The 26,591-nt window shown below is 42.3% G+C and overlaps 1 protein-coding gene across 1 annotated transcript in view; it reads left to right on the top strand.

The window, feature by feature from the left end:
* The window catches only part of LAPTM4B (lysosomal protein transmembrane 4 beta), a 126,608-nt gene extending 114,617 nt beyond the window's left edge, over positions 1 to 11,991 (top strand). The window contains exon 7 of the mRNA XM_073330500.1: positions 9,894 to 11,991. Coding sequence (XP_073186601.1) covers positions 9,894 to 9,968 — 75 coding nt within the window. The 3' untranslated portion in view covers positions 9,969 to 11,991. The remainder of the gene's footprint in view (positions 1 to 9,893) is intronic.
* The last annotated feature ends 14,600 nt before the right edge of the window (positions 11,992 to 26,591 follow it).

The following is a 26,591-nucleotide window of genomic DNA, read 5'->3' as shown; positions in this document are numbered from 1 at the left end:
CAGTAATTTGTACTCCATGGAACCAAGCTGTATGTCTCGGATACCTGAATGACCCCTTTTAGCTATTGCCAGAGCTCATGAGCCAAACCAAAAAGTAATGGAGACAGCGAGCTCCTTTCCCGAGTACCCCCGAAGAAGCTGAACATATTTGAGGTCACATTGGTGGCTGTGATTGAAGAGATTGGGTGAGAATGTAATAGTTAGATCCAGGAATTAAATAAGGGTACAAATCCAGATTTGTGTAGGATATAAAATGTATATCTCCAACCCACTCTCTCAAAAGCCTTTCCTGCATCTAAGGCTAATATTTTCTGTGCCTCAGGGTCATTATATTTCGCTGCTGTAATATCGGTAAGTTGTCAAAGGTTATCAGAGCCATGACGGCCTCTGACAAACCCAATGTGATTTGAGTGTATGATAGAACCCAAAACATTCTCCAATTTCATTGCCAGAATTTTTGCTAGTATTTTGACTTCACTGTTAATAAGTGTAATTGGCCTGGAATTGGACCACAGTGTGGCATTTCTTCCTGGTTTAGAAATAACTGTTATTAAGGGTATGTCTGCACTACGAAATTAGGTTGAATTTATAGAATTAAGAAAGCTTTTTTTATACAGTCGATTGTGTGTCCCCCCACATAAATGCTCTAAGTGCATTTAGTCGGGGGCGTGTGTCCACAGTACCGAGGCAACCGTCGACTTCCGGAGCGTTGCACTGTGGGTAGCTATCCCACAGTTCCCGCAGTCTCCACCACCCATTTTAATTCTGGGTTGAAATCCCAATGCCTGATGGGGCAAAAACATTGTTGCAGGTGGTTCTGGATATATATCAGGCCCCCCCCTTCCTTCGCTCCCTCCGTGAAAGCAACGGCAGACAATTGTTTCACGCCTTTTTTCCTGGGTTACCCGTGCAGATGCCATGCCATGGCAAGCATGGAGCCTGCTCAGTTCACTGTCACCATATGTCTCCTGGGTGCTGGCAGACGCGGTACTGCATTGCTACACAGCAGCAGCTCATTGCCTTTTGGCAGCAGATAGTACTTTGACTGGTAGCCATCATCGTCGTACTCCTGCGTGCTCTTTTAGCCGACCTCAGTGAGGTCGGTCAGGTGTGCCTGGGCAGACATGGGAGTGACTCAGCCAGGTTATTTCCCTTTTTAAGTTTCATCTCATGGAGATTCAGTCCTGCTGGCAGTCGTACTGCACCATCTTCTTGTGAGCAGCCAGGAGACGACGATGGCCAGCAGTCGTACTGCACCGTCTGCTGCCAGCCTAAGATGTATAAAGATAAAGTGGATCAAAACAAGAAATAGACCAGATTTGTTTTGTATTCATTTTCTCCCCCCCGTCCTCCCATGAAATCAATGGCCTGCTGAACCCAGGGTTTTGAGTTCTCTCCTTGAGGGGGCCATTCTGTTTTTTCTTGATGCAAAGCCACCCCCTTCGTTGATTTTAATTCCCTGTAAGCCAACCCTGTAAGCCATGTTGTCAGTCGCTGCTCCCTCCATCAGAGCAACGGCAGACAATCGTTTTGCACCTTTTTTCAGCGCAGATGCCATAGCACTGGGAACATGGAGCCTGCTCAGATCACCGCGGCAATTATGAGCACTATAAACACCGCACGCATTATCCAGCAGGATATGCAGAACCATAACCTGCAACAAAAGCAAAACCAGGCAAGGAGGCAACTGCAGCGCAATGATGAGAGTGATGAGGACAAGGACATAGACTTCTCACAAAGTACGGGCCCCTGCAACGTGCACATCATGGTGTCAATTGGGCAGGTTCATGGCGTGGAATGCCGATTCTGGGCCGGGGAAACAAGCACAGACTGGTGGGACTGCATAGCGTTGCAGGTCTGGGACAATTCCCAGTGCTTGTGAAACTTTCGCATGCATAAGGGCACTTTCATGGAACTTTGTGACTTGCTTTCCCCTGCCCTGAACCGCAAGAATACCAAGATAAGAGCAGCCCTCACAGTTGAGAAGCGAGTGGTGATAGCCCTATGGAAGCTTGCAACACCAGACAGCTACTGGTCAGTCAGGAATCAATTTGGAGTGCGCAAACTTACTGTGGGGGCTGCTGTGATCCAAGTAGCCAGTGCAATCACTGAGCTGCTACTATCAAGGGTAGTGACTCTGGGATATGTGAAGGTCATAGTGGATGGCTTTGCTGCAATGGGATTCCCTAACTGTGTTGGGGCTATAGACAGAACCCATATCTCTATCTTGGCACCGGAGCACGAAGGCAGCGAGTACCTAAACCGCAAGGGGTACTTTTCAATGGTGCTGAAAGCACTGGTGGATCACAACGGACGTTTCACCAACATCAACGAGGGATGGCCGGGAAAGGTTCATGACGCTCGCGTCATCAGGAACTCTGGTCTATTTCAAGAGCTGCAGGAAAGGTCTTACTTTCCAGACCAGAAAATAACCATTGGGGATGTTGAAATGCCTATAGTTATCCTTGGGGACCCAGCCTACCCCTTAATGCCATGGCTCATGAAGCCATACACAGGCAGCCTGGACAGTGGTCAGGAGCTGTTCAGCTATAGGCTGAGCAAGTGCAGAATGGTGGTAGAATGTGCATTTGGGCATTTAAAAGCGCGCTGGTGCAGTTTACTGAGTCGTTTAGACCTCAGCAAAACCAATATTCCAATTGTTGTTAGTGCTTGCTGTGCACTCCACAATATCTGTGAGAGTAAGGGGGAGATGTGTATGGTGGGGTGGGAGGTTGAGGCAAATCACCTGGTCACTGATTACGCGCAGCCAGACACCAGAGCGGTTAGAAGAGTACAGGAGGGCACGCTGCGCATCAGAGAAGGTTTGAAAACCAGTGTCATGACTGGCCAGGCTACAGTGTGAAAGTTGTTTTTCTCCTTGATGGAACAACCCCGCTCCCGGGTTCACTCTACTTTCCTGTAAGCTAGGCACCCTTCCCTTCCCCCATTCGATCACCACTTGCAGAGGCAATAAAGTCATTGTTTCTTCACATTCATGCATTCTTTATTTATTCATCACACAAATAAAGGGATAACTGCCAAGGTAGCCCGGGAGGGGTGGTGGAAGGGGAAGGACAAGGCCATACAGCACTTTAAAACTTATTGAATGCCAGCCTTCTGTTGCTTGGGCAATCCTCTGGGGTGAAGTGGCTGAATGGCCAGAGGCCCCCCCACCACGTTCTTGGGCATCTGGGTGAGGAGGCTATGGAACTTTGGGAGGAGGGTGGTTGGTTACACAGGGGCTATAGTGGTGGTCTGTGGTCCTGCGGCCCTTCCTGTAGCTCAACCATACGCCAGAGCATGAGAGTTTGATCCTCCAGCAGCCTCAGCATTGACTCCTGCCTTCTTTCATCAAGCTGACGCCACCTACCATCTTCAGCCCCCCACCTCTCCTCACTTTCATATTGTGCTTTCCTGCAATCTGAGATTGTCTGCCTCCACGTATTTTGCTGTGCTCTGTCAGTGTGGGAGGACAGCATGAAGTCAGAGAACATTTCATTGCGAGTGTGTTTTTTTTGCCTTCTAATCTTCACTAGCCTCTGGGAAGGAGAAACATTTTATAGAACACTCTTTCACAGTAAACCTTGCTGTTAACATTACATAGGACGTGCTTTCATTACAAGGTCGCATTTTGCCTCTTATTGAGGGTATGCTGGTTTCGTGTGAGAGATCACTCACGTAGAGCCAGACAACAGAATTCGGCTTGCAGGCAGCCATGGTAAGCCACAGTCTTTTGGCTTCTTTAACTTTCATAACATGTGGGAATGGTTTCAAACAGCAGCGCCCTCATTACCCATACCAAGCACCCATTGGGTTGGCCATTTAAAATTGGTTGGCAATTTAAAAGGAGGGGCTGTGGTTTCCGAGTTAACATGCAGCAGAAACTCAACTAACCCCTCCCCCCCCACACACACACAATTCTCTGGGATGATGGCTTCACCTCTCCCCCCCTCTGCATAGCTAACAGTGGGGAGGATTTCTTTTCAGCCACAGGCAAACAGTCCAGCAGGAATGGCCACCTCTGAATGTCCCCTTAATAAAATTCCCCTATTTCAATCAGGTGACCCTGAATGATATCACTCTCCTGAGGGTAACACAGAGAGATAAAGAATGGATGTTGTTTGAATGCTAGCAAACACCGGGACCATACACTGCAATGCTTTGTTGCCTTCAGGGTCCAGGAGCCCGCCTTGGGTGAGTTTGGGGGGTACTGGCTCCAAGTTCAGGGTGATAAACAGATCCTGGCTGTTGGGGAAACTAGTTTCTCAGCTTCCTTGCTGTGAGCTATCTACAACCTCCTCCTCATCATCTTCCTCGCCCCCAAAACCCGCTTCCGTGTTGCCTCCCACTCCTTGGACGGAGTCAAAGCACAGGGTTGGGGTAGTGGTGGCTGCACCCCCTAGAATGGCATGCAGCTGATCATAGAAGCGGCATGTCTGGGGCTCTGAACTGGAGCGGCCGTTTGCCTCTCCGGTTTTTTGGTAGGCTTGCCTGAGCTACTTTAATTTTCACACAGCAGTGCTGAAGGTCCCTGTTATAGCCTCTGTCCTTCATGCCATTGGAGATTTTTTTTCAAGTATTTTGGCATTTGACATTGTGGAGGATAATGCTATGACAGGAACTGTTCATGGGAGAACAGTGGCAGAGGGAAATGGAATAACCAGAAACATACATAACTTCAAATTTCTGTGTGGCTTAGTGTTGTGGCATGACATACTGTTTGAAATAAATGTTGTAAGCAAGAGACTCCAAGGTGTTGACCTTGATATATCTGGAGCAATAGAACAACTGGACAAAGCAAAGTCTTACCTATCAGATGAGGGATTTCAAAACGTTCCGAAGAGTGCACAGAAGTTGGCAGAAGAACTTCACACTGAAGCTATTTTCCCACCCATTCAAGACTACAAGAGTCACCGAAGAAGTAGATGACAGTTTGATTACGAGGCACGGATAATCCCATAAGAGACCCCAAACAACAATTCAAAATTGAATTCTTTAACCAGGTGCTAGATTGTGCAATGCAGTCAGTTGAACGTTTCATGCAGCTCAAGGAACACAGCAGTATATTTGGTATGTTGTATGATATTCCAAAACTTCTCACGATATCCAAAGAAGACCTAAACTAGAGACAATGCAGGGCACTAGAGACAGTATTGACACATGATGACATGCGCGATATTGATGCGAGTGATTTATGTAATGAACTGAAAGCCTTCTCAGATACATTTCAGCAGGATCAACTCCAAAGGCTCTTCTGGAATATATGTGCACAAATAACATGACCACCCTCTTTCCAAATGCTTTTGTTGCTCTCCGCATACTTCTAACACTTCCTGTAACAATTGCCAGTGGAGAATGCAGCTACTCCAAGATGAAGTTAATAAAAACACATCTACGCTCCACAATGACACAGGAGAGGCTGGTCGGCCTTGCAACCATCTCAATAGAGCATGAGCTGGCCCAGACTGTGGACCTTCAGGAAGCAGTTCAAATCTTTGTAACCAAGAAGGCACGGAAAGCACCACTTTGATTATTCAAACAGATAAAAATGCCAGTGTTTACTATGCAGACAAGAAAAGTTACATTTGCTGTTCAGGCATTTGAAAGTTAAGTGTTACTTAAAATTTGTGAACAGGCATTTTAAGTTGTTAGTTCTCCTTTATTGGGGTAGGTAGCAGAGCAGTACCATGAGAGGAGTAGAACAGGAAGAAGGCAGAATTGAGACCTTTCAAAGTTTTGGTTCAAGCAAGGGGGCATGGGGGCATCATTTGAGCTCCCCGCCTCAGGTACCAAAATGTCATGGGCTGGCCCTGGTCCTATTGGTACAGATCTTTTATATAAATTAAAGAACTCTTTATTAATATCTTTAGGTGATATACATAATTTACCATGTTTATCACAGATGGCCACAACTCTTTTTATGCAGAGGTCTTTTGTCTTAGGTGCTATGCCAGCAACTTGTCAGCTTTTTCACCCAATTCAGAAATCCTGCCTGAATCAAAATAGGGCAAATTCAGCCTGTGCCCCCAGTGCAGCTTATTGAGTATATATCTCAAATTAATTAGGGATCGCAGCAAATGTGGAGATGGGGCTGTTGCACAATACAAATAAAGCTTTTTACTTTTTTCTCAAGGGCTGTCATATTTTCTTCACATTCCCTTTTCTTGGCAAACATGAAACTTCTAATTGCACCCCTCAAATAGATTTTGAGTGTCTCCCACAATGGCCTGCTAGAAGATGTTGCAGTTAATTTGTCTCCAGGAACATGTCAAATTTATTTTTCAAAAAAAGTTTTGAAATGAAGATCTAATAAAAGTGAAGAATTAAATCTACATCTACCTGGCTGTTTCTCACCCGTCTCTTGCTGTTTGAAGAATCATGGGGCATGATCAGAGAATGCAATTGTATTAATTGAGGAGTCAAGTACAGAATTTACCAAGTTTTTGGAGATCAAAAAAAGAAATCTATTTGGGAATAGGACCCATTTTGTGGAAAGAAGTATGAATAGTGCCTACCCGCTGGAAGTATAAAACGCTAGGTTTCACATAATCCCAGATCTTTAATTTGCAACTCCAAAGCCGTTCTACTTTTGGTTGACTTATGACCCTGGGGCTGAGATTTGTCCACAAAGGGATCGAGCACCTTTTTAAAATCCCCAACAATCGCACTAGGGCTTTGGGGTTCTCTGTATAACTTAGTAAAAAAACCTGTGAAAGATTTCAGGAGCATCAAGGTTAGGCCCATACATATTAGCAATGATTAGTTAGATCATTTATGGTGACTTTACATGCATAACTTTCTGCATGCAGTTAAGTTCCAGAGGAGCCTTAAGACTATAGCCTCCCCACTCGTGGAACCTTAGGAGACTCTTTGGGGGCTCCCAAACCTACACACCCTGCAAACCTTAAAAGGATCTAGTCAGCAGCACTAGAGGCTAGTTGAGGACTCCTCCAAATAGGATCATTGTGGGTGACCTCCTAGGGCAGGGAAGGCCTCCTAAAATCTTCGGGGATTTCTCAGTTCCTGCATAAGACAGGGGTCCACAGGGTTGAATTGCATAAGAGCATAGGGCTTGGGCAACAGCATAACTGGGAGGCCTTTCTTCCTTTCTGCTTATTTGATTCCATGCAGGACATTGCATCACTATATCTTTCGCCCTTGTGATTGAGAGCCCCATTGCAAATGACAGCATTTTGAGACTTAGCCAGTATGAGAACAAACACAATACAAAAGAAAGGCTCATACATCATAAAAATGTCCTGGGTTCACTTCTGGTTTCAGTTGTAGTTTAGTTTTAATTACTTTTAATTACGACTAATAATAATTTGTAATATACTAGTAAATGTTCTGTAGTATAATTGGGGAAATAATGACATCTTTAGAAATAGGAGACCTCCCTATAGAATCTGCTATTAAAACTTTGTTGAGAGGTCTGAAGAGACCACCAGGTTTTGAGTGAATTATGGTTTGTGGTTTAGTGGTTATATTATACTAAGACATAAATCTGACTTTATCATAACATTTATCTAATGTCCTATTTGTTGTATATCATTTCAGTACACATGTATTCCATTATATTTAGCTGTACATTTTAAAGCAGACATAAACTATTAAATGCTTTTTTGATTAATGCAAAGCTTTTGAGAACTTGTGCTTGTTTGGAACAGTATATGGGATATTGCACTCACAAGCACAGACCCATGGCGTTAATAACCCTGGAGTCATGTCCTTGTCAAATGTGTTAGAATTTTAAAGCACTCTGAGTCTCTTTTAGATGCAGGACTGAAAATCCTACTGTGTCTGTTTTCTAATTCAGCAAATGTGCATAGAAGCACACACAGATATAGAAGTGTGTAAGCTCGCATATGTATAATATTGTAACCCTTCTGCCAGGTGGAGCCAGCAGCAACCAGGGCCATGTTCAATATCTAGGGGTTCCTTTCCATCGATACAACACAGAACCGGCTCGAGCCCCCACCCAGTAACCTGGGAAAATTACACACCACCCCCGGGCACCTCTGAGAGGCAATATTTCCCCACTCGCAAGCATAGAGTCTGAGTGTAGAAAAGAAACTTTTAATGAAAGGAGGGAACTAACTTGGAGTTAATTTGGGAAAACACTGCAAACAGGGTTCATAAACATAAACTATGGGTAAAAGACCCACCTCCGAAGTAGAATGGTCAATGCCCTTTTCTCCTCAGGTTCTTAAGTCCAGCAACCCAAAAGTCCCTTTCACATGCCTGATCCTTCTCTGTTGTTGTCCTCGGTTGGTGCAGACCCAGAGTTCAGAGGTGCATCTGCAGAGTTCACCACCCACCCTGGGTGGAGAGTAAAGAGGTATCTTATTCACTCTGCTGGCCCCTCACCAGCCACCTGCTCACTGCTTTCATCGCGCCTCTCTGGCGCCGCCCTGCTGGCTGTCAGTCACTTCTGCTTCTCTTCTGTGACCTCTGCACATCAGTCTCTCAGTGATTTTCTGCCCTTTTGCAGGCTGGGCAGAAACACTGCCTCATCTCAAGTGATTTCAGCTCTCAGTGATTGTAGCTCTTAGCAGGCAAGGCAGAAACACAGTCCTACTACAACTGGTTTCAGCTCTGATCAAGCAATTAAAGTAACAAGAGGCTCCTAATGAAGCCTATTTAGCCCTGTTCTTCAAACAGTGGGGAAGAACAGTTTAAGCCAGTCTAGAGAGGTGGGGAGGGGGGGCATGTAGCCTCCTGACTAGAACTCCTGTTCCCCCCCTTACTTTCACAGGGCTCTGACATTCAAGCCCCTGGTTAATGACATTCTTTCAACTGAGGGTGCACCCCCCCCTCATTTGGGACAGGGTAAGCACAGTCCTACTCTCCTGTATTGCTATAATAATTACAACATTGGTAACCATATTTCACTATCCCTGCATTCAGTACTAAGGTCATTAGTACCCAGCACTAGCCAAAGTTTATCCTTTGACACAGCTATAAATGATGAATATGTAAACAGAGCAGGAGCAACCTGTATTTACATAAACACACCCGTAGTCTCTTCCCCTCCCAGCTATCTGTCGGGGAAGCATTCATTTAGACCCTGATTACATCATGAATCATTCTTGGAATTGTTCTGTGAAGGTCTGGTTCAAAGTTTATTGAAGTCAGTGAAGAGACCCATTGATTTCAGTGTGCTTTCGATCAGGTCCTAAATGGAAAAGAACACTTGTTTCTCTTTAGGAAAGCAAGTTATTGACTTCCTTAGGAATAAGGGTGAAATTCTGGCCCCGTTGAAGCCGATGGCAAAATTCTCATTGACTTCCGTGCGGTCAGGATGTCCCCTTATGTGTATTTAGCTGTTCAGCTTTACATTTCAAGATCAGATCATGACTGGGAGGTCATGTGGGCAACATCTGGGAATTACACCATGGTCTCAATCTACATCCAATAACTCTGTAAATGGACCAAACACAATATCCATATACTGGTATATTTTAGGAAATATGCAGACATTTCTCATTTAAATATTATTATTTTCTCTCTAGTCTGGCTATCTCCAATAGCAGTAGAGCACTTTGAAGTTTTACTGTACAGCTACTATATAATCAGTCACGGATCCTGTGCAAATTTAGTCAGTAAATTAATGGTCAAAATCATCTTCTGGGGCTGTCATGTTTAGGGTTGTGATTAGAGATTGTAAGAAATTACAAGAAATTCAGGTGCACTTCATAATGGAAACACAGAATAAAATTGCAATGGCCTGTGTATTTCACTAATAACATTTTATTTGCTATCTGCTAATCTTGAGACAGTTTTTATTTTATTTAGTCATTTAATTATTTTGCAGAACAAGGTCCTAAATTCCTGTCTTATAATTTTAGCCAGCTGACGTAAAGAAATGATTATTTTTTTTCCCTTTTCCTCAGGTGCTGTTGCCACCTTATGAAGATCCTGCAAATGCAGCTAGTAAAGACCCACCACCACCTTATGTGTCAGCATAAGCAAGAACGTGAAGTGTACCTAAGAACAATAGCTTTACTTCTCAAACATTTGAGCAATAGTTTATTTCACTTCCAGGATGTAACTCTAAGATTTATGTGTTGCTGTTTAGCTGAAATTTTGAAATGTAGATTTTGTGTTCAAAATGCTGTAGATAGTTTTAATAATGTGCTTCAACTGAAACAGTGTGTTGAATTGGTTTCAGGAACCTTTTTTTGGGAGCGGGGGTTAGTGTTAAGATGACAAGAATCATTCAGTAGCTTTTATTCACCTCATTTTGACATGCAATGCTAGAGAATTTAGAACTTTTGTGTATAAAGCAGGTGTACATTTCCTTTTTTATCTACAAATCTTCCAGATCAGTAGAAACAAGTTTCTGAAATGCCCATTTTCCACCTTTAGAATGTATAGGACAAAATGTAGTTTCAGTCCCAAAAAAGTGACATTCCGCTTTACTCCAAAAAAGCTAATAAAATATTGTGCTGAAGCAAATGGTCTCTAAAGGAACAGGAGTACGGTATAGTGTTCTCACTAACCAGGTTAATCACAAACATTTAGTGGGGGGGAATAAGCATGGGAAAGCAAGGTTGCTTAGCTCCCAAAACTGTGGCAAGTCAGGTCCATGGTCTAACGTATACCTGCTCTGTCCCCTACAGCCACTCTTCTTTTCACTTCAAAATAAATACGTAAACATTGCTGCCACCATTCTGCTGATACTCCCTTCTTGCCTATACAGCCCCTCCCCTTTTAGCAACCTCAAAAAATACCTGTGCTTTTAAAATCACATGGCTTGGTGACTGAAGATGCCTCCTTGGTATCCAAAGTGTGAAAGTTTCTATGGGAGTGTGCCTGTAAATAGAGCAAAGTTTTGGACTGTGAATTAAGTTATACCAATATGGGGATAAATTCTCCCAGCCTATGGGAAAAACATGCATGTAATTTCTCCTAACATTTTCAGAAATCTCTCATGATTACCTATATGTATCAAAAGGATGCAGCATCTGCATCATATGGGAATATGGGACTCCTTTGTATGACAACTGTTTGCATTAGAATTCATTCTAGTGGGACTCCCCCATCTGTGCTGATCCAGCTATGTATGTTTGTGTGAGGTACTCTTTTCTCCAAAAAATGCCTCTTGCACATGTAACTTTTTTGTTGAGAGTTCTATTTTTAAAAATTGTTAAAGATCATCTATACTATATGAATGGACATGTTTCTACCTCTCATCTCTTCTCAAGTGTCATCTCTGTCGCTTTTTGGATGTCAGCACATGTTGGGGTGCAAAGCCTTATGCAAAGGGACCTTGTGGAGCTGCACCACCCCTGGGGGAGCCTCAGGAGAAATTGTCCTTCAAGAAGCATGATCTCTTCTGAAGCTGACCTGGAGTGCTCACACTGCACTGTTCATTAGGACAATGTAGATTTCAGTGCACTGACTCCACTCTACAGGCCCATGCAGAGTGTGGGCAGGTCTATGGTCCTGCCTCCTCCCTGCCTTTTTCTGAACAATGACCAAACAGTCCCTGTTCAGAGACCGCTATTGTGATCTGTCCTTGTGCAGGCCATGAAATGAGGGAAAGGCTTTTTAAAATGACCCTTCCACACACTTGTGCAAGAGCAGATTCCAGTCTAGCCCTTGTTGTTTTGTTTCATGGTTCAATCACTCTAAGATCAGACCAGGCAATACCTTGATTGGACCAGTTGCTCATACTGATATATAGAAAAATCCCATTGTTTTCTGCAGGGTAACTCTAGTGTTTTCCAGCGTAGGCCTCATAACCATTTACATTCCAGAACTGAATTTATTTTTGAGGTGGGCTGCCTGGACTTCTGATCCTCCTGGCTGTTCACTTTCTTTTAATTCTTGACTGATTTTGAAGAATTTTTAATCATTCATCTGTTTGACAATAAGCCGATTGTATATACTTCTCATTGAATCTACTATGTATATTAGCTAGCCTCTCTCTAATAAAAGGGATGTTTCCTTGTGCCTATGGCTATTTCTTTTGCATCTCTTCACTAACATAACATCCACACAAATCTAGTATTGTCAATCAAATGTGACAGGTTTTCTGTGTAAATAAATAAAAACTACAACTTCTGTTTCATGCAGTCAATAACCACATCTTCCTTCTTCTGGCCATGTACAAATGCAGAAAAGAATAGTTATTAGGCTCAGAATATTTCTTACAGAGCAATGGAAATTAGAGATGGAACAGACTTATTTTGTTAGCATCCAGAAATGTTTTCTGAGTTTGGTCTCCAAAGTGCCAAATAAAGGAGGACTGCCATCTCTGGTCTGTTCCATGATACTTCCATAGCCAGGTGGTGGCTTTTGTTTTGTTTTTTTACCATTACATTGTATAAATTCATATCTAGTTTGCTGTAGGTTTTTCTTAGCAGTACTTTTCTCCCAGGTATCTCTCATCCATGTATACATTTTGTTTCTGTTGGTTCCTGTCCTCCTCCTCTCCCCCTCCCGCTCCCCCGCAGACATCAGCATATTATTTTTCCAGGTTGCATCTCATTTTATTTTTTATATTCTATATTATGTGGGATCATTATTAATAATTGCCAGATCATCAAAGACTGGAATGAAAAATATTAAAAAGGTGCACTCAAGTCAGACATACAGGTCCAGACCTACCAGCTAAGGATCTGGCCCTTGGTTTTACCAGATGTGTAAAGATATACTTGGCTGAAACTTTATGAATCTTTTCATGTCAACCATAGAATTTTGCAGGCTTCTTAAACTCAACAGCTACTGAATCTAAACCCCCAATTTTCTCTTCCTCAACTGCAGCTCTGTTATTACTGCTGTATTTACATAAGAACTATAGAAAATAGTATTCTCCCACATACAAAGATATTGCCCTGTAGAGGGTGAGCAGAAAAACTTTGGTGGTGATCTGGTAAGTACATGTGCTTTTGATGCATCTCAGTGCTTCTAACATATTGTAACAGTCATTAACAACCACAGTTTTGAGTGATGCACTGTTCAAACTGATATTCCTTTAGGAAAATCTCTGGTTTGTAAATATAACCAAAATGCTCTAATTAATATATGCCTCTAGAACATATTCCTAACCACAGATCTATTGTCTAGAGAATGCCAGGCTGGTGCAGTGCCCAGGAACTGTTAAGGTGTTTTGCCAATGTTAAAATAAGGTCTTTTCTAAGTGCACGATGTGGGGGAATGGTTATGAGTAGGAGCAGAAGACAAGCGATGAAGTGGTGATGATAGAACGGGTGAGGGAAGGTTCGTTAATCTCATTGGATGGCACAAAGAGACTAATATTTTTACATTCATAAGAATCAGTGTTATAAGAATAAAGGAAATTAATTTTCATGCTTCCTTTCTCCTGTGCCACAGTCAGACCAGAGCAAACATATGTAAGTTCTATCTTCTAGTCTTAAGCAAATTATCAGCTGTATCCCAGAACTTGAAGTAGATGACACTTTGGTCTCACCTATTGTCAGATTGCCTGAGACCGAGCAGACCTCTGCCCTCCATATCTAAAGAAGAGTTGGTTAAACTCCAGCCCGGTGGTCAAGGTTGCTGGAAGACTCAGAGCATAGTATCCCTATTTCTAAGGAGATCTATTTGAAATCATATTTACATTTTTATTAGAGGCTGGATTTGCAATCGTGTATACTGTAATAGCTTTCCCTGCAAAGATTCTACACCTAAAGTTTCAGCTTACAGCAACACTGTTTCAGCTCACAGCTCGGAGAAACCAAAAATAGCATCCCTAACTGTAAATGGAGGATCGGCTCTGATAAATCAGGCTTAATGTTCTCTCAGGGACAGAGTGTGGTATTTATAAAGATGTCTCCGCATCCAGGGATTTGACCTACAGTGGTTCTGCAACCTGGCCAAGTTTTCAGATGAATAACTCAGCTGAATGTGGAAGCCAGATCTCTGACCTTCTGCCTACAAGCCCATATCTATCTCCTGCAGAATAGGATATTGAAGCAGCAGGAGCAAAGAACTTTGTCACCCATCCAATGAATATAAAGTTACTTCAAAGCAAAAGACTGTTCTACAAACATACATTTGATACTGGACAATTAGAACAGCTGCTTATTTTAAATGAGCAAGCAAAGTGCAATGTAAAGCAGTTGGAGATTTTTTTTTTTTCTTCACTGTATCCAGACCTTTCAAACAGCAAAACAGCATAACCAGGGCTGGGTTATGTAAGAGTATGTCCTGTACTGGAAATGAAGGTGGAGCTGTAGAATGGGAAGGCATTGTTTCAATCACTAGCACAACAGCATGGTGTGGGCTAACAACCTGAGTATATACCTAGGGCATGGCCTGGGCTAACAACCTGTGTGATGTACCCAGGGTCCACAGTGGGCTTCTACTCACATGGCTAGCCCCTGTTGAAGCCTGTGCTGTTACATTTTCTCTACTGTTCCCCATGCTAGTTACATTAAAGCTATCTTGGGTATGCCTATACATGCTACAATCGGACCTCCACTTGCAGTGTAAACATACCCTAAGAGGCATGAGACTAGGGCACAGTGATTTTGGTTTGTCATCTGGGAGATGGGTAAGCATGGTAAAGATATGAGTCAGTCTCCTCACTGGCCTATGGGAGGAGTTGTATATGAGCAAGTGAGGGTGGGCACTGCAAAGTTACTCTGATGCCCCTCGGAAAAGAGAGATCGCAGCATGGAGCGTTTGCAGCCATTTGAGAGGTTTCCTAGCTACCACTTTGGTTCTAAGTGTTCAGGAATAGGGGAACTGGCAGACACACAACTTTAAGACCTATAGATACTCATTGCGTTGAGCTCTCTGATTATAGCAATGCAGAGTGGCACTGTCATATCAGTCTGAGACTCTGGATATTTGCCACATTTTCTGTGGCACTGTCATATCAGTCTGAGACTCTGGATATTTGGCTTCCATAGCAATAGAGAGAGAAAAGCGCCTGTCAGGGTGCAACAAAGTTTTGTCAGGCTACCATCTTATTGCTGTTTTGTGTCCCACTAGATTTCCAGTATTAGCTGTGCCTTGAAGAAAGTTAGTTACAGAAGTATGGTACTGCTCTGGTGTGCCAAATATTTAAGAACAATGTGTTGGCTGATGTAATACAAAAATCTAATTAGCCAATAGGAAAAGGCAATCATTTTATTTATTTATTTAGAGTCTACCACAGCCACCAGACTTGTTCTTTGGTTCCTTTCCTGGCTTTGCACGAAGGGGGGATTTGCCATCAAGTTTGTCATGGCTCTTCTTTATAGCAAAGCCCCTTGAGCAAAACTTTTAGAATTTAGCCAGGAATAAGATTCTGTTCCAGCATGGACGGGGAAACCTAAATCCATTTTATCCTGCTAATAAATCTAAGAAGTGGTTTTCTTCTTCTTATGCTTCCAGGGTAGGTATTGCTATCAGTCCAGCCACTTCTGTTAGTCTACCTCCTGCTTGCAGCAGGCATCAAGGCCCCAGACCTGCCTTTTCTGAGGGCAGGTCTACTCTAGAAGCACATCAGTGCAGCTGTAGCATGTCCAGTGAAGACACTCTTCCGTCAGCATAATTATTCCACTTCAGCAAGAGGCAGAAGCTATGTTGGCAGGAGAGCCTCTCCCACTGACATAGTGCCGGTGTGGACAACTCTTAGGTCACTGTAACTTGCGTTGCTCTGGGGGGCCTTTTTCACACACCTGAGTGACGCAAGTTAGATAGACTTAAGGAGTAGTGTAGACCTGCCCTGAGATTTCTTCCCACTACACTCCAAAACCAGAAACTCAAGGGACGGGGCAAGCTTCTAGATTTCTACATCCATTTTCCCTTTAAAATTTCCAAAGTCACTACCGCGAGTTTATGGTTCAGCTTCCCCAGGGGTAACAATAGTACAAGTGCTATTGTAGCCAGAGCTCCAGGCATTTGTCAGTACTTCAGCATCATGTCATCTAACCACGTTCAGAGCAGGACTAGACAGCACCATGGTTAAAGTATCAGTGGATGGCAGCCCTTATCTACATTAGGGGCTCTCACTTTGGCTACTACCCACTGAACTGAACTGTGGTAGCTATAGTGGGAAATCTATGGGGGGATAAAACTGGACAATTAGTTACTCTTATTTGTCTTCTGCCAGTTTGTGAATTCTGCTCACCACGGTACCATTTGAAAATTGAATGGCTTTCATTTCCTTTGTTTAAAGAAGATATTAACTTTATCTGTGGCACAGATAAATTTAAATTTCCTGCTATTATGTGTGGGTGTTTTGCCTTTGCTAAACGGAGAGCAACTAAATAAGAGGCATTGAACACTTCCAGTGAAATTGTTAGAGTAGCTGATGTAGCAATTTGTTGTTTTTAAAAAATAAGTTGCAATTTACAATTTAAAAAAAAAATCAAATGAGCTATGGATGTTTAATCCGAGGTTCTTGAGCCAAAATGTCATCTGAGGATGTGGTCTGGTTTCAAAGTTTTCATACTAATTTTTGCTAGTGTTTCAAAACATACAACAAACTGTAGTTGCTGGTTATCTCCTGATTGTTTTCACCTCAGCATGTAATTCAAATTTTACTATTGACAGTAGTAAATGCCATCTAAATTAATATCTATAGCATGCCTTTGAACATACAAAGTGTTAAAATATATTTTATATATCAACTGATGAGTGTAACAGCCACCTGTCATTCAGGATAAATGTAAGGAACAATAGGAGACTCCACCCAAAACACAGCCACATATCACTACCAAAAATAAATTAGAACTGTGTAGGTGGGTGGGGGTTCACTGAGTATTTCTTGGTGGGAGAGGTTTGTTTGGACGGGGGTATGTACGTGTAAGTGAGAAAGAAGTAGGAGAGAGACCAGAAAAGCAGCAAAAAGTCAAGGAAACAGTCTGAACAAGCACTGGGAGCATGGGCCTGAGAAAAACAGAGAGAGAGAGAGAACTTTGGGGCTGAGTGCTGGCTAAAAGAGGCTTGAAACATTCAAACAAAGAAGATATCTCTTGTAGTTTGATTCCTTCTGTTTTCAGAGAAACAGGACTTGGTACGTTCTTTGTAAATAAACAGGATTCCATCAAATATACCTAACTGCATCCTCAATTTCTTCTCCTAATCGAAACAACCTGAAGAACTTCAAATTTTGTCTAACTGCTTGCCTGAAAAAGGGATAACTTCTTCACCATAAGCAGTGCAAACAGTTCAGGAACAAAGTAGTCCTGCAAAACATTAAAATGGACACTAAACGGTTGTAACCATGAGAATCTAAGGATGCATCTATACTGGAATTGGAAGGTGTAATTTCCAGCTTAAGAAGACATACCCGCGTTAGCTTTGATCAAGCTAGCATGCTAAAAATAGAAGAATTAAGCGCAGCGGCACAAGGAATTAGCCACCCAAGTAAGGACCTAGCATCTCGGATGGGCTCATACTTAGGCACTTAACCCCTCTTACTGCTCATACCGTCGCTCAATCAAAGCTAGCGTGGGTATCCCTTCTCAAGCTGGAAATTACCTCCCCCTCCCCCCCGCTCAAAAGTGTTTGGATTTCACATAACCAAAAGTTTTGTGTGTTGATACATATCCATAGCCCTCATATGACTGGATCATGGGGCACTACCTGGTTGCCAATAAAAAAAAAAAAGGGTTAACCTCAGATCAGCTCACCCATCTCCTTCCACAGGTTGTCAGAGGAAGGGCTATAGGAGCTGGTGTTTGGGAAGGGGAAGAATGCCTTTGGGAGAGTTAGGCTTCACACCCAGAGGTCATATGATTGGATTGAATCGCAGTATGGGATGTTTTGAGTTGAGATATGATCTCTGATCAAAGAGCTGTGCTTATGACATCTGAATTCATCCATCATTATATGTCAATTTTGGCTTCATCTTTCAGACAGCTGACCTTTCTGTGTTGTTTGTGCTTATCACAGATAATAGAATGCTTGCTTGATTCAGATTTGTTTTTGAAATAGCAGGAATTTATTTTTTGTCTATGATCTTATTTTTGGTCTCTAACAGAAGTTTCAAGGCTCACATTGCTATTCTTCCAATTTTAGTGGACTAAATCGGTGTTTCTCAACCTTTTTTGTGCTTGCAACTCCCTCTATATTAAAAAAACAAAACAAAACTGTGACTCCCCTCCCCATACTAAGACTTGAAAATTTGTGACCCCCTACCTTAAATATCATCAAGTAAATTATGAATAATACTGGCCCACCAGCATTAATAAACTAATATTTCAAACATACATAAATAAGTAAAAGTAAGAAAAAACATTTGTGCCAAATGAAAGTTTATTTTTGCATAGAAACAAACTATAGATTCACTTTTTTACAGATTATGAGTTTTACAGAGTCCTTCAATGAGACACTTGTGCTTGTTTTGTACCAGCTAATTTTTTTATGTTGGGTTGAATTGAAGAAACACTCAGCAGGACATTCTCCACAGATAATTTATTTCATTTCTTTGTTTTTATTGCAACTATCGATGAGAAGCCCAATTCTAATAAGTATGACACTGCGAAAAGGATTGAAACTTTCAAAGCTTCAGTTACAAGTTTGGGATACTCATGCTTCTGTGCCATCCAAAACGTGCACATGTCTTCTGAAGGAAATGAACACTGGAGCATTTTATCAGATAAAAGCTCTATCAGTTTGTCTTGCAGGCTTCCTGTAAGTTTGGCAGACTCGACTACTCTTTTGTTGACCGGATTAATTATCCACCTCTTGCCAAGTTCTACGTCGTCAGGCAGGAAATAATCCTGGAGCTGCTTAAATGTAAGTATATGTTCAATCATAATGTTTTTTTAATTGTTCAATGTCCACTTCTTGTCCATTGGCAATCGATTTCATGAACTCACAACTCAGAGGAAATGATTCAAAGTTTCCACTCTGAAGCCAAGCAGACCAGGTTCCAAACTTCTTTCCAAAGGCTCTCACTTTGTCTCCCAATACAATTATGTTTTTGTGTCATCCTTGAAAACTCATATTCAACTCATTCAGATGACTGAAGATGTCTGCTAAGTAAACTAACTGAAGAAGCCACGATGGGTCACTGAACGATTTAGCAAAAGGAGACCCCTGTTCCCGTAGGAACGTAAGTACTTCAGCTCGCAATTCAAAAAGTCCACTTAATATTTTTCCTCATGAGAGCCACCTCACTTCAGTGTACAAGAGAAGAGTTTTATAAAGTGTTCCCATTTCATCACATAAAACTGCAAACAGGCGAGCTGATAGAAGCCAGCTTTTTATGAAATTCACAACTTTTACAGACTCACCAAGCACCTGATGCAACTCAGAAGGCATTCCTTTTGCAACAATTGCTTGTCCATGTAAAAAGCAATGGGTCCAAATTAAATGTGGCATATTGGTTTTTAATCTTGCAATAAGACCGCTGTTCTTGTTAGTCATTGCTTTGGCACCATCACTGCATAAAGCAATACATTTTTCCCAATTGATTTGAAAATATTTGGTAGCTTCAACAAATATGTTAAATAGACATGCGCCAGTCGTGGGCTAGGTAGCACTTTACAGAAGAGCATGTTTTCCTCAACAGTAGCATCTTAATTATGTTGAATGAAAGCTAAGAAGTTGTCGTTATCTTGTCCTTCAATAATCATATCAACCCATGAAACTCAAAAATGAATTTGGCAACTTTTACAAGGCCCTCTGTAAGGGCTTGATCCAAGGTGTCAAATCTTAAGAGCATCACGTTCCTTACAATATTACATTCAAAAGCAGCACATCTTGCAGAGTGGATTTATCTTAGTCTCATCTGTATTGATTTTCATTCCTGAAGTGTGTTCTGTCTGCACTGTCGTGACAGTGGATGTTATTTTCCAAGATGCTTTAATGTCAGTCAGAAGATCTTTTATATTTCAACCATTTATTTTAGCTAATATTTTCCTTGCTAGGGTGTCAGTATCCTCAAACATCATCATTCCAACCTGAGTTTCTGATTTTCCAACTTTGGACAGTCCATGATGAAAAAAGAAACAGAATAAAGCCGCGGTCTCCAAAACAGTCCAGGCTCACTCTGCTGTTCCTAGTATGGCCAAATGTAAATATCTAGGAACAAAGGTCGGCCATATTTACAGAATATGGACAGCTCCCACCTTCATCAGGAAGGGGTTAAAGAGCTCCTCTGGGCTCACTGAGCCCCAGCCTGGCACACCTGTGAGGCCTCTTGCATCTGGAGACGAGCAGCTCCTTAAAAGGGAGGATCTAAGCCCAGTGTAGGGTGGTGGTTAGAGGGAATGAGAGAGGTGCCCATCCTTACCTCACAGGGGCGACCTACAGGTACAGCCTGTGACAGGGATGCTATCTTGGGATGTGGTGACTCTGAGAAAGACTTGAGTCACAGGGGATAATCAAGTGAACATGAGCTCCCAGTAAAATACTATGTTCAAAAGGGCTAATGCGATCCTTGGATTTATAAAATGGGCAGCTCAAGAAAGAGTAGAGAGGTTATGTGACCTCTTTTATTTGGCACTGGTGAGAATGCTACTGGAATATTGTGACTAGTTCTGGTATCCACAATTCAAAAAGGATTCTGATAAATTGGAGAGGGTTCAGAGAAGTGACAAGAATGATTAAAAGGTTAGAAAATATGCCTTATAGAGTTAGACACAAGGAGTTCAATCTATTTAGCTTATCAATGAGAAGGTTGAGGGATGACTTGATCACAGTCTAAGATTAAGTAAGGCTAAGGTTTTATCAAAGTTATTTTTAGTAAAAGTCACAGATGGGCGATAAAAATTCACAATCTATGACTTGTTTGTGACTTTTACTAAAAATAACCTGGGGGCAGGCTATGTAGGGGGAATGAATGGAGTCCCATGGGCGTGGGGGACAGGGACTGAAAGGCCGAGCCCTACGCCAGCCGCCATGGGGGGCGCACAGCCCCCGCTCCAGAGCTGGCTGCAGCTGGGGTAGAGGGAGACCCTGGGAAGTCCCAAGGGGGGCAGATGGCCCCTAGTGCGGCTGCTGGGCAGGGGTGCGCAGCACCAGTTGCAGTCCCTAGGAAAGCTGTGGGGCTGGGGCGCATTGCCCTGGCTGCAGCCCCTACCAAGCCCAGGACGCCACGGGGCTAGAGGCCGCAGCCCCAGCTTCATCCCCAGACGGAAGCCACGGTGCCAGGGCATGTGGCCCCAGCTGCAACCCCTAGTGAAAGCCACAGAGCTGGAGTGCGCAGCCCCGGCCGCAGCCCCAGGTGGAAGCCATGGGGCTGGGGCATGTGGCCCCGGTGGAAGCTGCAGGGCTGGGGCTGCAGGGTCCTAGTTCCAGCCACCCCAGTTGCAGGGCAGGGGTGCACAATCCTACCTCTGCCTCTCGAAGCCCTAGAAGTCATAGAGGTCCAGTAAAGTCACGGAATCTGTGACTGCCATGACTTCCATGACTAAATCGTAGCCTGATCGATAAATACCAACATGTGGAACTGAAATTTGATAGTTGAAGGCACTGTAATCTAGCAAACAAAGGTATAACAAGATCCAATGTCAGATCAATTCAGCCTAGAAATAAGGTGCAAATTGTTAATGATGAGGGTAACTAATGATTGGAACAATTTACCAAAGGTTGTCAGGGAATCTCTATCGCTGGAAATTTTTTAATGAAGATCAGATCTTTTTCTAAAAGATATGTTCTAGTTCAAACAGGAATGAATTCTGGATTGGGGGCTTTGATGATATCCCCGTGGTGCAACCTGGAACTGGGGTAGCATTGTGCCCACATAACCCTTTAGCCTGGGCTTTCTTTCACAATGCTTTGCTAGTGAGAAGCAGCAAATCCCTCCAGGCGCTGTGATCACTCCGCACAACAGCGTGTGGAGCCCCACGCTCAGCTAGGTTGCATGAATGCTCCCTGAGCCACTCACAAATCACACCGAGAGAGGCTCCAGCCAATTCCCCTCCTCCCCACATCTCCCCAGCCGTGCACCCCAGAACTGTACAGTCGTGCCCTAGTCAGAAGCCTTACCAGTGTAAGTTTTCTATCCAGTCTGCCTCTCTCTAGGTGTGGAGTGGACACACACTAGCCTTTGTAACCTGAGCTGAGATTTCCCAAGCACTTCAACCAAAATACTCTATTTTAGGTAAAATACAGAACAAATTTATTACCTACAGAAAGATTATCAGTGGTAGGCACAAAAGGTCGGAGATAGTTACCAAATCAAAAAAGGTAAGTGCACAGTCTAAATTTTAAACCTTATTATGCTAGGCAGTATTTGGAATAAGCAGTTTTCTCACCCCACTGGATGTTACAGTTCAGTTCAAGTCTTTGTCTTCTCAGCGTTCTTGTTGCTTCCAGCGTAAGTGGGGGAGGAGAAAGGCCAAGGCACGATGCCACTGTCCCTTATTTTATATCCTCAGTCCATGTGCCTGGAAAATACTAGCCCAGACACATCCTGGTGGGCTTTGCTGAGTCACAGGGTTGAGCAATCCCCCATTGTGTGAGGGTTGTGCAGCCCTCTTACAGTATTGTAAATCCCATGTTTACAACTCCCCTGATAATTAATGGTCACTTAACACCCTCCTGGGAGTGGACCACCACCTAGCAGTACAGACTCTAAAACTTACAACCAGACAGCAAAATCTCAACTTCATACTGACTAATGATATACATATTTGGACAGAACAATGGATATCAGGAGATCATGCCCTTTCATATGCTGTCTTACATGACATGCTTTGTATGAACTATATCATAATTATATGATGGGTGAATATGGGGGTTTCAAGGTGCTGCCTTGAGGTACAGAGTGCCACAGGGCCACAGTGGGCATATGGAGACTGAAATACTCTATCATCTCAAAGTGGTTCTCCAATCAGTCTTCATTTGAGGGCAATATTGTAGCTATTCTGTGGATAGCTGTAGGGCTTCTGCTTTCAGTCTGGCACATTTAATTAGTGTAATGATAACCGCTAACTGCACTTCCACCAATAGATGGTGCTTAGTCTTAGTGTTTTGTTGTATCTGATCCAGTGGGAGGAGTGTAGGGGGAGTAGTAGTAGGAAGTTCGTGTCCTCCTTGCTTGTGCCAGAGTTGTTACTTGCAATGTTCCAACAAATCTTCGGTGTTCTAGAAGAAATTATTACAACCCAGAAGGGTGCCTGTGGAGGTGGATTCACAAACTCTCTGAATATACATTCACAGTTCACTATAAACCTGGAAAGCAAAATGTGGTGGCAGATGCCCTCACCTGTGTGAGGGCAGTGAGAATAGACTCAACCTGGTCTTGCGACAACATCTGGCAGGAACAGGATTGTCATGCCCAGAAGCTTAGGGAGAACAGTGCTGGAGTGTCTTCATGATAATGAAGCAGCAGGTCACCTGTAGTATAAAAAGTCATGGAGCCAGGTATCTGATAGATATTTTTGGCTAGGCGTGGCTGCAGCTGTAAAGGACTGTAGGCTTTTCTATCTTATCTGTCAAGAAAGGAAAGCAGCAGCAAGAAGAGGCAGAAATCCTTTAGGAGAAATGCCCCATGCTAGTAGGTCATGGGACTGGGAGTTCATTCTGCTTGACTTGAAAGACACACAACCAGAAATTCCATCTGGAAACTTGTATTTGCTGGTAGTGTGTGACTCCTCCTTAGAATACATGATGGTGCAGTTTTTAACAGATAAAAGGACAGAGACAGTTTCAAAAGCATTGATGAAATATGTAGTGTTGCATTCAGCACACCAACCTGCATCTGCAGCAATCAGAAGAAGGAATTTGAATCACTTATTACGTGAGGTTTGCCAACAATTCCAGAAAACTAAGATGAGGACCAGTGTTGCCCATCCTGTGAGAAATGAGGGAGTAGAGACAGTAAACGGCACCATTGGCTCCATGCTTGGAGTCTAAGTCAGTGAAGACCAATGAGACTGGGATGCTGAGACACCTTTTGCCGTATTTGCATATAAGAGCAGCTGGCACTCAACTATTCATTATTCTCCTTATGAGATTATATTTGGACTCCACAAAACCATGCTTTCCTATGATCTGAGGTTCAGGCAGTAAGACACAGTAAACCTCCTTGAACCTACCCAGGTTTTTGACACAGCAGAGTCTTATGTAAGTGATCTGATGACAGCATTCCAGCAGGTGGAGAAACAAAAGAGCTGAAAAATGACATGCCAAGCACAAGATGCCAGGAAAAAAGAGAATTCTGTGCCCAGTCAAGAAGGAGAGATGTTGCGGATATTCAACCAGAAAAAGCAGGCTGGAAAAAATTCCAAACTTACTCATTTTTGGAGGGGACCTTACACACTAATGAAGAAAATAAACCATTTATCTTCACTGATGCAAAAAGTGAGAGTTCACTCCTTTGCAGTGCACAGAGAACTGAACTGATTCATTGAAAGAAAGGAGAATGTAAATACTGAGGATGCTCAATAACCATCCTAAAAGCTTGCAGAGGAGGATTTGGAAGTACCTCGGCAGGTTTCTGTGGCCTGTGGTGGGGGACTGGTTGTAAAGAATTGTCGGGGTGTCCTTGAGATCTCACTATCCTAAAGTCTTCAACAGATAGTCTGTCCACAACAGATAGGCCTAACCGGTAGGACGTGGACCTTGTATTCACTGATAGCCTAGATCCAACTATGAATCATGTCTCCATGACTGAATATAGGACTCAAACAGGCAGAACAACCAGGAAACTTTTGCGGATGGCAGACTTCCTGGATTCCTATGAGTTACAACAATATTAAAATTTTAGTTACTGTTTTAAATTCTTACTCAGCTAGAGGAGTGAAACTGGTAATGATCATGGTAGACTGTCCTGTCACCAATAGATGATGCTGTATCTTTATCTTAGTGTTAAGTTGTCTTGTATCTGATGAGGGGAGAGCAGTTGGTGGGAAGTTTGAGTCCTGCCTGTGTGCGCTGCAGTTGATACCTGCAGTGTTCCATTAAATTATTTCAGTTCTATACATGAGTATTATACTAGCACTAAATAACTTATAACAGCTATAGGGAAAGAGGCTATGTTCATCAAGTAGCTATAGTGGATAGACATAGTTCATGAATACATTTTTAACAAATTATGTTCCTATTTGTTAATTAAAAGCAGATAAGTTTTAATAACTTTTCTATGTTTACAGAAGTAACCAAGTATAAAATAGCAAAATAAATTTTCTTTGGTAGGCCCTTGTAACATCATAATATTACTCTTTCCATTAAAGAAGCAATATAGCCAATTAATCTCAGTAAAAAAATAAAACCTAGCAGCACACTAGCCCTGGTCAAGGACAATGCTCAGACACTGAACCATAACACATAAGGGCCAATCTTGTCCTATTGAAGCACCAAGGGAAAACATTGGATTGACTATTTGCCTGCACAGCTAGCAGGTTTTGGTTCTAAATCAGCAAAATTTAAGTTTTGCTGTAATTTAATCTTCTAAAAACTCATTTATTTAAAGAATTCTGTGCAACATCATTAGATATTATAGGTCACTAAAGGCCTATGTGGAAATATTTTCTACCATTCCTTCTGGTCCAAGGTGAAATTATTTCAGTGGATTCTAAAGTGGGAATGCACCACTTTCAAATTACCTAGGAAAAGTACATAATGTTCAGTTTTCACAGCACCAGTGAAGTTCTGTGAATGATTTTAACATGGTGACATTTCCCAATACATTTGTTCTGCATGAAAATAGGTAACGTACAATCTCCAGAAGAGTTCACGGCATTCATTATATTGAAATCACTGATTTAATTGAAATCCAGCCCCTGTTCAAATCATCTCTCAAACTTGTTTCACCAATAAACATGAAATGTCTCCTTGGCAATCTGGATAGTGATCATAAACCACTCTATGGCTCTCTATGGCTTGCCTGAATCCTGACTAGATATATTTACCAATGCACTAGATATCTATAAATATGGAAATGTAGTAATTAACACTAAATAATATATTTAGCTAATTATAAACTGTAAGGAATGGAAATGCCATTTGTGAGAACCATATGGTTTTTTAAAGTCTTTCGCCCTCATTCCTTTGCTGAAACTACATTTTAAAAGAGTGTAAAATGCTGAGTAAGCGTTATCAGTCATGTAAGCAAACTCAAAGAACTTCTTTACACAAAGGATGGATTAACTGGAATAAACGACCAAAAATAGCAAAATAATTTTGAGTTCAGAGGGGGGGATTGGGCGTAGAGGGAAGTAGAAGGGAAGCTCTGGGCGTAGCCAAAAGGTAAGTTCTTAAACTAGGATGATGAGATGTAGGATGTGCTATACATCCAGCAGCTCAGTAATAAAAGAACAGCATTATCGAATTTGTTTTTTAAAAGTTATATTCTTATTGCTTACTCTGAAAGATGTGTCCCAGCTGATATTAGTGAAGGCATTATCAAGCATGGAAAAAGTGACATCCGTTATAGTTTGTATCATGCCGTCCTTAAATGACATTAGTTTTTAACCCCCCATGAACAACTAATATTCATGACCAAAACTCTCTCAGCAGGGAAAAAATAATAAAAAGCATCCTTGTTATTGTTTTTTAAATCACCATATCTGTTCGGAAATCTCATCATAGTTTGAAGGAACTAATGTTAAGTTTTTTTAAAGGCATTATACATTTGCATCTAATGTCCATTGATGCCAATGCAAACTCTTTAATTTAAATAAGCAATGGACCAGGTCCTAAAGGACGAGTGTAGTCTTGCTAGCCAAGCG

This window comes from Lepidochelys kempii, chromosome 2, assembly GCF_965140265.1.
Source record: "Lepidochelys kempii isolate rLepKem1 chromosome 2, rLepKem1.hap2, whole genome shotgun sequence".
Classification (NCBI taxonomy): Eukaryota; Metazoa; Chordata; order Testudines; family Cheloniidae; genus Lepidochelys; species Lepidochelys kempii.
The sequence above is the reverse complement of the archived record's forward strand: the minus strand, read 5'-3'. Positions and strand labels throughout refer to the sequence as shown.